Consider the following 12850-nt stretch of genomic DNA (forward strand, 5'->3'; position numbering starts at 1 on the left):
GATCTGAACACTGGTCATAGCCAACCTGCTGATGGACTCTGCTTTTAAGGTCATGGACAGATTAGAACACAGCCAATGTTGGCACCCAGTGGTGGTGCTAGTGTGTGACTCTGCACATCACTTCTGGAAGCAACTTTGGTTTTAAGCCACACAACCCCCACCTCTCAGCTCGCTGGTGTACTGCTCACTACTGTCTGTATCCAGTCTTACACCTGGAAAATATTCAATGGGTGAGAAATGTGCAGTTAGAGAATCTAGCAGAAAGAGCATTACCACAGGTAAGTAGCTTGTTCTTTTCGTCAGTTAGAAAGTCCAGATCAGAAGTCTCCTTGACTGCTGGCTAGGCTTTAAGAACTTCTGGGGTGCTCCTCTTGTGTCAGATTACCATCTTCATATGTTTCGTGTCATAAATTGGCTCACACAGGTAATGCATTCATTGTGTGGAGCGTTAACCTGTCACTCATACAGTTGCCTTTAGACCAAGATCTTCAGTACTTGGCTTAATTAGTCATTTAAAACATGGATACTTCCACATCTTGATACTATCAAGCTAGTTAGGGAGCAGCAGAAAAGTGTTCTTCCCCACCAGCCATGATTCACTGTGATCTCACCTTTGTGGACAAATGCCCCAACTAGGGAAAGACTACTCTGCAGTGAGCAACCTGATTGTGCGGTCTTGGCCTAACTCCAGAGTTGCAGATGAAGCCTAACACAAGGCTCTGCCTCATGGTGCCATTTTGGCCTAATCTCTCTCAAGTTATCATTGGTCTAAACTGGCCTCACCAGCATTCCTCAGGTGAAGACATAAAATTGCCCAGTACACTTCTCAAATGCTGATGCCTTTTATATTGTGTGCTTTTACCAGCTTAGCTCACAAAATGAGGAAACGTTGGTCCTGAATGGCGCTCATGTGGGAAAACTGGTACTAGGGATTCAGCTGTGCCAAATATTGTCATGCCCAAGTAACTCACAAGTACCTTGGAATAATTTTGTTGGAATGCTTCAAATTGTCGAACATATGCTTTGTAAATTAAATAATGTTGACAGATGCTTTTTCACAACTGCCTTCTGATGCTCTTTTTCTGAAAAATTGGAATACATTGTGGAAGTTTGTATTTCTACCCTGAAATCAAATTGTGTGTCCTTTTCTTTACCTTTCCTATCAGGGCCAAATCTACCTATGGCAACTGTTGACATCCGAAACCCAGAAATGGGCAGATACTATAGTTCACCCGCACAAGTCAATAATACTCAGTATAACAACAGAGAGAAGAAACGAGGGAAACAGAAGAAGAAAAGGATAACAAAGGCAGATATTGGAACGCCGAGTAATTTCCAGTAAGTCCCTTCTGCAAGGCAGATTTTGATGCAGTTTACAGAAAAAGTACAGAAGTCACCAAATACGAGGAAAGTAATGTATTGCAAGAGTATCAATTTTGAAGTTTAGTGATTCATGTTTTGATCACTGAATAGTCATTAATAAGGTGACCCTTAAGTCCGTTTTTTTCTTTTCTAACTTATTTCTTTGTTTCAGCATTTCTACCACGTGTTGTTTTTTCACTCTGTGTGTGGTGCTCATTTACTGATATTTCCGATTTCATCTTTGTTTGTTTTAGACATATTGGGCACGTTGGTTGGGATCCGAACACAGGATTTGATGTAAGTATATATATATTTTTTTAAAAATGTTTTTTGGTTAGGCCTACAGTCAGCAATGTTGTTTGACTCCCAGATCTTAAAACTGAGGACTTTTAATGCAGCTAAGAGTAAGTCAAACCTATTTTTAACTTTAGGTTTAATCGCAGGCCCCTGTACCCCGTCCGTAGTGAGCTAGAAACTGCTTATTGATATATTGAGTGCTGCCTGTTCCGCTCATTCATTATTTTAAGTACTACGATAAAGCTGTAAATATGACTTTTGACCAAATATTCTGTAGAGGCATCAACGCTTGTTACGGGATTTCAACATACCAAACAGCCAGCAGGTTGTGGAGCTGTTAAAATACATTACAAGCATATGAATTGGTAACTAGAAAGGTTGGAGGAAGAGAATTTGGTTGTATATGAAAGTACAACAATACAGAAAGATTACGGAGATAAAGGAATTCCTTAAGCTGAGACAAAAGTAGAGTTCAACGCAGGATAAGGTTCAAGAGAAAGAGCACTCCAACGGTAAAGTGGTAGTGTGATCCTTAAAGTGTTGCCTGAGTGCCAAAAATAAGTCATATCTCAACACATATCTTCTGGAGATGGAAAGACTCATTTTTTTTTTCTTTCTTGCGTGTGAAGTTTCAAAACAGGAGGAATTTGATAAAGCAAGAATTAATTCAAAATAAACAAGGTGACGCTCGTCTGTTTTGCTGTGTATAATAACTCAAGTTCCACATGACGTGTTCTCAAACATTGTAACACTATTGTTTTGCGTGTGCTGTTTTTAAATGATTTATTTGATTCGCTAACGGCTCCAAGATGAAACTTTTGAAAAGTCAAAGTGTTTCCGCTAGAATACTGATCTTTAAACAATTCCACCAAATGTGAAATTAAGACCTGTTTGGTCTCCAACCTCCTCCCGCCCCCATAAACGTGTTGCCAACCTGTGGCCTTGTATTAGTGTTCTCTACCTGTTCATCAGTTTGTAGTAATTTAAGATAAATAGATGCAGTGGAAATCTAAGTGAGCTTGGGTGTGTTGTTATTGTCTCAATCTTCTCATCCTCTCTGCCATAGTCCTAGATCGTCTCATCCTTCTTCCTTTATTGGTGGAGATTGTGAGACTTGAACTTAACTGTAAAGAAAGAAATTAATTTTGCCTTTCTTTACCTTGAGTAATCATTATTAGAGTGGTGACGATTGGTGCTGTTTAGGGGACAGCTGCTAAATCTCCACTCTTGTTGCTGATGTTCCAGTCTCTGTAAGTATCGTGTTTAAATTGAGGCTTCTGTTTGCTCAGTAATTGAATGCACCACTTTATTTGATGCACCTGCAGCTCCGTTTTCACTGTTTTTGATTTGATCTGTTTCTCCCCCTTTGGTGAGGGGAGAACATTCCTAACCCTATTGGATAATAGCCACCAAAGCAAGATGGAGGATCCTGCTAGGAGGGGTTCACCTCAGCTCTGGGCACCCTAGTGGTGGTCCTAACTGGGGTGGGCACACATCTGGGTGTTTACTAATTTTCCCGCCAGATCTGCCACCAAAAGTTGGGCTTAGCCCAGGGGTGGGCATCTCTACTAACTGGAGTGCCCTGGGGCAGTGTAGCCCGAGGCAGAAGCCTTTGAGGCTCACCGTTAAGTTTTGCAGTTCCTGCAGGGGGAAGGTGTGAAGCACCTCCACCCACAGCAGCCTTTGATCCTGACCCCAGAAAGCACAAGGGCTCTCACCCCATGTGGTCAGAAACTTGCCTGTTAGTGGCTGGCTGTCACAGACCGGTCAGCCTTACACTAAGGGGTTGGATGAAGTACAAGGGGCTTCTCTAAGATGCCCTATGTATGCATTTTTTCAATAAATCCACCACTGGCATCAGTGTATGTTTATTGAGCTGAGAAGTTTGATACCAAACTCCCCAGTCTTCAGTGAAGCCATCATGGAGTTGTGGAGTTCATAATGACAAACTCCCAGCTCATGTACTCCATATGGGCACACTCCGCTTACAATGTCTAAGAATGGACTTAGACACTGTAGGGTTATATTACTCATGCAGCTATGCCCTCACCTGTGGTTTAGTGCACCTTGCCTTAGGACTGTAAGGCCTGCTAGAGGGATGACTTGGTTATGCCACAAGCAGTGTTTTGTGGGCATGGCACCCAGAGAGGAAAGCCATGTAGACTTAACCTTTTTCTCTCCACGAGCACACACCAGTTGCAACGGCAACATGCATGTGTTTGGTGAGGGTTCCCTCGTGGTGGTATAATACACGCTGCAGTCCTTAGGGACCCTCCCTGGCCACAGGGCCCTTGGTATCACTTGTACCTTTTACACAGGACTTAGTTGTGTGCCAATTGTGGAATCAATGGTGTAGTTTAGGGAAGAACACAGGTGCTGGGGCATGGTTAGCAGGATCCCAGCACATATCAGGCAAAAAGTGGAGGAGGTTTAACCATACCAAAAGGGGCACTTTCCTACAGTGGACACCTACATATATGCCACCTCGGCACACGGATGTCCGTTCTTTTCTTTCTGCACCAGTTAGCACTGATCTGGAGAAATATCTATCCTCTGTTGCTTTTTGACAGGTTTTTTCAACGTTTTATTAAATATTTTGGTTTTTTTGAAGTGTCAAGGAATGTCTTCAAGGAATGCAGGTTTTAAACTGTGTGGTGCCTGTCACCGTGCCATGTTGCTTACAGACCCCTATCTGGTCTGTTTGCGTTGCCTCGAGCGTGACCATGACTCCAAGTCTTTCTCGAACTGCTGGGCCATGGCGCTGTTGGCTTTGAGTGGGAGGTCCCGAACGCTGCTTGTGGCCCGGCAGTCAACACCACTTGGCTTGACTCCTCAGAGATCTCGGTCCCAGAAGGCCCAAGTCTTCTTCGTCCCGTTCTCAGTCATCAGGAGTTACTGGTATGAGGCATAAGATATGTAAGAAGTCGAGGCAGGCTTTGATTTGTCCTCAGCCGACATGAGGCACTTAAAATATCAACGTTCCAGGCACAGTTTTGCAAAGCCATTCCAGGTCCTACTCCGAGCTTCCTAGCATTTCCAGGAGCTGGAGCGACCCCCGCTTAAGTAAGAGAATTCATTGAGGCCATGTGCACCTATTTGAGCAGGCCTGCCCCATCAGGTTCAACGCCAGTGGCTCCAGACTCAGCTGCGATGGGGTCTCATGGATTGGATCACTGATCCGGACTGGCACCAGTCATGCCAGCATGATCTTCTCTGGCACTGGTCCTGACACCAATGCTCCCAGTGCCACTGGCAGCGCAAGCCCCATTCTAATCCCCGAAGTCTGAGTCACAACAGCATTGTTTGATGCTGGCTCCAATGCCGACAGGGCCAATTCGTCCTAGGTTTTTGACCTGGGCATTTTTCTGAGCAGCCAAGCATAGGGGAACAATGGGAGGGAGTCACTGGACCCTTAGAACACCAGTGAAAAACATCTATGGACTGGTATGAGGAAATTGTTGATGCCAGTGGACTGAACATATCGCCAGATACTGGCTTGCTCTCTCCCCTACCATAGCTACATAGGACAGAGCATCATATGCAACAGTGGTGAAGAGGACAGCGGAGTTCCTCGAACTTCCCTCTGTTGCAGTCAAGACCAACCTCTTGACAGAAGTGCTTTAGCCGGGGGCTTCCTAATCAGAACCCTTGCTCCTCTTCACACTGACTGATGTTCTGCTGGGAACCCAGTCCAAGCCCATCACCGCCCCAGGTGAACTGAGTTTCCTCACCCACCATCCCACCCCTGAGAGTTTGTGGTCCAAACCTCAACTTCCCACGGCATGATCCCTGCCGCTCTCCAGACAGGAAATCCAAATGGCCTTGGGAAAGAAAATGTTTTCTTCCACCAGTCTAGTGTTGCGATTGGTAAACACTGCGTGCCTTTTGGGGGTACTACTTCTACAAGTTGTGGGACACAATTGTGCAAGTGCTGCCACAGGTCCTGAAGGAGGCCAGGGCTATCCTCTCCCAAGCACTTAAGGACGGGAGAGATGCATCAGTGTGGATTGGACACAAAAGACTCACTGGGCATAGTGATTTAGTTGACAGTGGCTCTTGGGCGCCATGCCTGGTTGAGAACATCTGGCTTTTCAGAATATGTCCAGGCCAACCTCATGGACATGCCTTTCAAAGGGACACGTCTCTTCGGAAGAAAGGCAGACTCTGTGCTGGAGCACTTTAAAATACTCTCAGGCTACGGCAAAGTCCTTGGGCCTCTCCGTGACCCCACGTCCCCAGTCTGCCTTTCACCCCTTTCATGGCTATGGAAGGGGTGTGGCACCTCGCCAACCCTATGCCAGCCATCGTCGTGCGCAAGCTCCCCAAACATTGTGTGAACATGGATGCAGTGCATTTTCCGACCCTGTGGGTCAGGTAGCCAGGTTTTGTCCACCACCAACCCCCCAGCAGCTACAACCTCTAACCCCTCCTTGTCTCCTAATAAGGGATCATGGCTGTCCAGTGGGTGGGAGAATACCGACACAATCTTTCCCAATGGCAGCCCATTACATTAGACATGTGGGTCCTGCAGATCATTTAGAGGAGCTAACTCCTTCCTCTTCGAATCCTCACCTTCCCCTATACTGCCAACACAAGAACGGCTTTCGGAGGATCATCTGTCCTTACTCCGAGAGGAAGCTAGGCTCTCTTGGCCAGGGGAGCCATAGAGATGGTTCTGATATCAGAAGTAGGCCCTGGTTGTTATTCCTGCCTCTTATTTTCCACAAAAGAAACAAGGGTCTTTGACCTATTCTGTACCTCCGAACCATCAATCTCTTCCTCAAAAAGGATAAATTCAAGATGCTTATTGCTTATTTTGCCTCCGTTCTTGTCTGCCCTAGATCAAGGAGAACTGGTTTTTAGTGTTGGACTTGCAGGATGCTTATTTCCACATCCCTATTATTCCTGCCCACAGACGTTACCTGCGGTTCAAGGAAGGCCACAAGCACTTTGTTCACCGTGCTCCCCTTTGGCCTTACCAGCATCCCCTCAGGTGTTCACCAAGGTGATGGCGGTGGTCGCATCTCATCTGTGAAGATCAGGGGTGTCAGTCTTCCCCCTATCTCGACTACTAGCTGTTCAAGGCTGGCTCTCTACAGGCTGTTGTCTCCCACCATCAGACTACGCAGACCTCCTGCATTCACTGGGGTACACTATAAACATGATGAAGTAAGACGTGAATCCCTCTCAGGCGCTCCCTTTCATTGGAGCTGTTCTGGACACAGTGCATTTTCGGGCTTATCAGGCCATGATGCCGATGTTTCATCCTTTAGTGAATCATGCCAGATGGCATTTGCGGGACCTGAAGTTCCAGTGGGCACATCATCAGGGAAATCTCTCTGATGTGGTCTTGATCTCAGAGAGAATTGCAAAAGGCCTGCAGTGGTTACTGACAAACCACAGTTGGGTCAGAGGCAGACTCCTCTTCCTTCCCCAACCAGAGTTTACAGTGATGACAGATGCATCACTCCTGGGATCAGGCAGCCATCTCCCTCTTCCCTCTGTCCAGGGGAATATAGTGCACATGTTCACAGACAAAACCACCGCCATGTGGTACTGCAACAAGCAGGGTGGGTGAGGTTGTGGATCCTTTGTTAAGAGGCCTTGCGTCTCTGGACATGGCTGGAACAGCAGGGCATAACCCTGGTGGTTCAACACCTGGCAGGTTCTCTGAATGCCCGGGTGGATGAGCTGAGCCGCTGATACCTAGTGGATCACAAGTGGTGTCTCCATTTGGAGGTGGCGCAAGGACTCTTCCAGCAGTGGGGAGAGTCTTGGTTAAATCTGTTCACCTCTGCAGAGATCACGCAATGTCAGCAGTATTGTGCATTGGAGTTTCCAATGTGACTGTTGCTTGGAGTTGCTTTTCGTTTCGAGTGACGTTCAGGCCTCCTGTATGCCTTTCCACCCATACCACTCCTACCCAAAGTTCTCAAGAAGATCAAGAACAACCGGATCCAAACCATCCTTTTGGCTCTGGATTGGGCATGTAGGGTCTAGTATCCCAATCTTCTAAGGTTGAGCATTGATCCTACGATCAGGCTGCCCCATCAGGGAGATCTTCTGTCGCAGTAGCAGGGGAGGGTTCTCCACCCAAGCCGGTCAGCTCTCCGCCTCCTTGTTTGGAGATTGAGCAGCAACAATTGGCAGCCTTCAACCTGTCTCCGAAGTCTGTAATGTTATTTTGGCAGGCAGGTGTTCATCCAATAAGACGGTATACGGCTGCTGATGGCAAATGTTTGTATAATATTGTACAGAAAGCTCTAACGACCCTCTCTCTTTCTGATATTATTCTCTTCATTCTAAGCCTTTCCCAGCAGGGCTCTGTTCTGGTCACTCATAAGGGCCATCATTCTGCTCTGTCCGCCTTCCTGTGGCTGCCTGACTAACCCTCTTTATGTAAGTACTATTGCACATAGGTTTCTCAAAAGCCGTGTTCACATGTTTCTCCCTTCACCCTTTATCCCTCAGTGGGACCTTAATCTGTTGCTCACCTACCTTATGTGTGCTCCCTTTTAACCGTTGCACAGTTGTCCCTTCCGGCTGCTTACCATCAAGACAGCCTTTTTAGTAGCAGTAACCTCTGCCAGGAGGGTGAGTGACCTGCAGTCTTTGTCATCAAAGCCTCCCTATTTGACTGCGTTTTCAGAGAAAGTATTGCTTAGCATCAGGCCCTTTTTCTCACCAAAAGTGTAGACACCATTCCATTTGCGACAATCAGTCACCCTGTCTACCTTCTGCACTCCTACACATCCCTCTAAAGTAGAGGAGTGACTCCAACGTCTGGACCCAAAAAGAGCATTGCCGTTAAATCTTGGGCGCAAAAAGAGTTCTAGGTGGGTGACCAATTCTTCGTGGGGTATGTTGGAGCAACAAAAGGTCAGGCAGTACAGAAATGAACCATTTCACGCTGGGTCGTACTCTATTAAAATCTGCTACGTTCTGGCCAAGAAACAGCCTCCTGAGGGCTTAAGGGCTCATTCCACCAGGGGAAAGGATGCGACCACAGCATTGGCAGATGGAGTCCCAGTCATTGATACCTGCCAGGCTGCAAAATGGGCATCCCTACACACATTTGCCAAACATTTCTGCCTGGACAGTCAGGTCCGCAGGGATGGGCATTTCGCCCATTCAGTCCTACAGTCTTTCTAGTTTACTAAATTTGTCTTCTGCCCACCACTGTGCTTGGTATTGCTTGGGTACCTATCAAAGGTAAGGAATCTGCAGCTTGATGTGTTTATCAGATGAACAAGTTAATTACCTTCAGTAACCAATTATCTGGTAGGGACAATATATAGATGCAGATTCCTTACAGATCCACCCATTCTTCCCCATTCTGATGACCAATTTCTAGGGTTGGAGATGATCCCTTCAATTTCTTGTTGAAAATCCACAAACATACGACTTTGTTGGTGCTCACCAACTTTTGCAGGCAAGTCCACCTATAAGTGATCCGAGCATGGATTTACAGATGCAGAAATTCCACAGTACTGATAGAATTTTGATTTTAATAATTCTCATTTGTTACAGTTAAAGGCTGCCGTTCCAGATTCTTAAAATCTGGACTGCGAATTCACGGATTCAAGCAAGGCTTGTTTTGCGCACACATCAACATTTGCAGACTTTTCAGGACTCCAGTTTCTTTAAAGCATATGAGCAAATTGTTTTGCTTTGGCATCTAGGAGGGCAAGCAGCTTGTAGTTTGTGTCCCCTGGACCTACCTTTTTGTTTTAATTTTTTTTATTTTATATATAGATTTTTTTATTGGTTATTACGACCATTGCGAGTGGTGGCTGGCAGTGCACAGCAAAGGTACAGAACACATCAACAAAGATAGCATGACAGAGCAGTAATGAAAAATGGCATGGTTTATTGACAGCCTACCACCAAGCAAGATCCAAAACTCTCACCCCATGTGAGGACTGTGTGTCGGGTTTACATAAACATGCATCTACTAAGCTGGACTGTGGTCAGTCTGGGTGCGGTTCCAGCAGTATGCCCATGAACATGGCCCAGTTCTTCCAGATTTTGTGTTTCTGAAGGCATCCCTTTGGAAAATAGATTGGGCGTTCCAGGGCCATACAAAAGTCTGTCTCTTTAGCCGGTTGCCCATGATTAAACGCAGCCAGAGCATTGACCTTTGATAGTGATTGTCCCCTAAATTGTCTGTGACATGCAGGAGAATATGTTTGAGGTCACGAGGAATGTTCCAGCCCAGCACCCCTGCCAGTCATCTCAATACCTTTTTCCAGAAGTGGGAGAGTGTGGGCAATGGCAAAATATGTGGGATAGGCTGCCTTGTGGATCATCACAGACAAAAATTTCCCTGATATCAGGCGCATGCGGTGTGACCTCACTCTGGTGAGGTGAACATGGTGGAGCAACTTGAGTTGTGCTAGCCTAAATTGAGATGCAATTACTGCTGCTCTAGGGGCCTCCACTGCTTCCCTCCAATCTTCATCCTCCATAGGGACCATTTCTCCCTCCCCTACCGTCCTCACCCCCACCAGTGGATCCAGAATATTATAACAGGAGCATTTGATAAATTTCAGACAGTTTGTGATCTTTTATATTGGTAAGGAGTTTCGCTTCCATAGTTTAAGAACTCAGGAATGGTCACCACCTGCAAGAGTGGTAGCAGTGCACGGCTGAGTTGGAGGCAACAAAAGAATTTCCTTTGATGCAAATCGTATTCTTCCTGTAAGTTTTGAAAATACTTCATCGTCCTGTTGTGTATCAAATTTCCTAATGTGGAGATGCCTAGGTTATTCCAGCTAGAATAACAATGGAGAGCCGCAACTTGTGGGAGTCTAGTGTCCTGCCTCAGCAGGGTCTGCATCATCAGCCTACCCTCCCATCATGTTGACTTCATGGCTATGGTCCAATCCCTAGTACCACCCTCGTGGCTGGGTAAAGTGTGTTCGGTGCACCAACACTGTAGAGAAAATGTGGAAGATTTTGGTGGCCCATCGCCCACCCCTCCGTTGCATATGCCGGATCATCAAATCCTCTAACCCACCACTCATTCACTATCAGTAGGTGTGCTGCCTAGTAGTACAAGACCATATTGGGGATAGCTATCAAGTCTATTTGAGAAGGGACTACCCCCAACACATAGCAGCGTTCCTATTTGTGCATTCACCTTTGTGAAGAAGGTCTTGTCTACAGGGAAAGGATGATTCTGTAGTTGGTAGAGGAGGCATGGGAGATTTACCATTTTAAAGATGGCAGAGAGCCTCAAGAGGGAAAGGGGGAGATTGGACCTAAATTTAATATCTCGCACGAGGCATCTAATTGGGATGAAAGATTTTGTTCAAAAGACCGTAGGTGGCTTTCCCTTCTTATACAGAAGGAACTGGCAACTGTGGCATTACTGAAGCTATTTGGTTTTTATTTTTTATATCCAGGCAATTCAAATAACTTTTGTCACTCTGTTTCGCAAAGTCAGCCAACCATTTTCCCAGTACATAACCAATTAGTCTGTGCTTAAGCTGTTATCCATATTAAGGTTGGATTGACTTAGTGTACCCACCCAAAGATTGCTGTGCTTCCCGGGGCAGTCACAATGTTTATAGAACAGTACTTCTGGCTAGGTTCTGTAATCCATGTCACAAACCTGATCAGCCAACTTGGAGGCTTTAACTGACCTTTATTTCTCTGAGGTGTCCCTTATGGCAGTCGTCATTTTAATGGCTACCAATAAGCACAACCTCTCCTCCCATTACATGAATGCTAACAGTGCCATTTTGGGGTCTCCTGATTGGTCACCTGTGCTAGAGTCTGGTGTATCTTAGAGCAATAGTCAGTGATGACTTCTGAAGGATACAACTACCTGTGGATTCCTCACCTCATGAATACTCCCATGGCGCCAGCATTCGACGGAAATCTTCTTACTAGTCTCTGCACGTCGACGAGGACGTCACTGTCTCGCACGCGACGCCGTCTGACGTCATACAGGCAATAAGAGGTCCTCGACGACGTGCAGACGTCAGTTCCCTTTTTTCCGTGCATTCGAAACGGTTATCTTCGAGGGAGCAACTGTTACTCTTGCGGTTACAGTGTATATCTTGCTGCGTACTCTTTCTCTGTGGAAATAATGTTGCAGAGAAAGTCTGGATTTAAGCCTTGTCGTGAGTGTGGAGGCAAGATGTCGGTGACGGATCCTCATTCCGATTGCCTTTGGTGTTTGAGCTCCGACCACGACGTCTCGACTTGTGATTCGTGTCAGCACATGAATCCGAAGGCCCTTAAAGAACGCGAGGCGAAGCTGTTTATGGCCAAGTCAAAGGAGAAGCATCACAAGAAAAAGTCTTCTCCAAGACATCGGCGTCATCGAGACTCCCGGCGCCGTAGAGAATCTCGGCGTCATTCAAGGGAGGCTCGTTCCAGGTCTCCGGATCGGCGCCGGAGGACATGGGAGGTCAGCCCCACGGTGACGCCGCATCCTTCGACGCCGTTGCTCTCTCCGGCGTCTCCAACTTCGCCTGGACAGGCGTCGGTGATTGAGGTATTGGAGCCTCAAGTGTTTTCTCCGGCGCAGACGCCGAGGCCGGCGTCGGGGTCGCCTCCGAGTCAGGCACCCCAGTATCCGGCTTTTCCCACCCCTGGAGCCGATAGTTCCGCATTCTTGAATGCGATGTATGCCATCTTCCAACAGATGGCTCCAGGGGGTGCTCCGGCTGGGCCTTTGGCCTTTTCTTTGGGTGATCCTGCGCCTCTTCGGCCGGCACCCTTTATGCCCTTTCTCCCGTTTGGGAACGTGGGCTCGGCGCCAGTGTCGGCGCCGGTGGCCGCTCCGATGGCTTCGGACGGATTGGCCCCAGGGATTTCCATCCCGTCGACGTCGAGATTTCGGCCTGTGACTCCGGTGGGTCCATCCGTTTCATCTGCTCTTCAGTCGGCGCCGAAGTTACCTGTGGTGCCGGATGCGGCGTCGGTGGCTTCGGAAGATCGGCGCCGATCTCCGACTTCGGCGGAGGTATTGTCGACTCCGCGGATTGAGCAACGACTGCATTCAAGGAGGCGTGCTCTCCGGGTACTAGAGGAGCAGGAGTACCAACGAGCCCTAGAGGAAGGAGAGCTAGAGGACTCGGGTGATGGGCTGCGTGGACTGGAGTCGGCCAGTGGGCTGGACACTTCCCCTGAGTGGGACCTTTCGTCCCCGGGGGAATATACCGAGGAAGCTGCTTCC

General features: G+C 47.3%; 1 protein-coding gene across 1 annotated transcript in view; it reads left to right on the forward strand.

Moving 5' to 3' along the window:
• WASL (WASP like actin nucleation promoting factor) overlaps positions 1-12850 on the forward strand; it is a 299023-nt gene that overhangs the window by 197058 nt on the left and 89115 nt on the right. The window contains exons 6-7 of the mRNA XM_069229876.1: positions 1167-1338; positions 1617-1659. Coding sequence (XP_069085977.1) covers positions 1167-1338; positions 1617-1659 — 215 coding nt within the window. The remainder of the gene's footprint in view (positions 1-1166; positions 1339-1616; positions 1660-12850) is intronic.

The sequence above is a fragment of the Pleurodeles waltl genome, chromosome 4_1, assembly GCF_031143425.1.
Source record: "Pleurodeles waltl isolate 20211129_DDA chromosome 4_1, aPleWal1.hap1.20221129, whole genome shotgun sequence".
In the NCBI taxonomy this organism is placed as follows: domain Eukaryota; kingdom Metazoa; phylum Chordata; class Amphibia; order Caudata; family Salamandridae; genus Pleurodeles; species Pleurodeles waltl.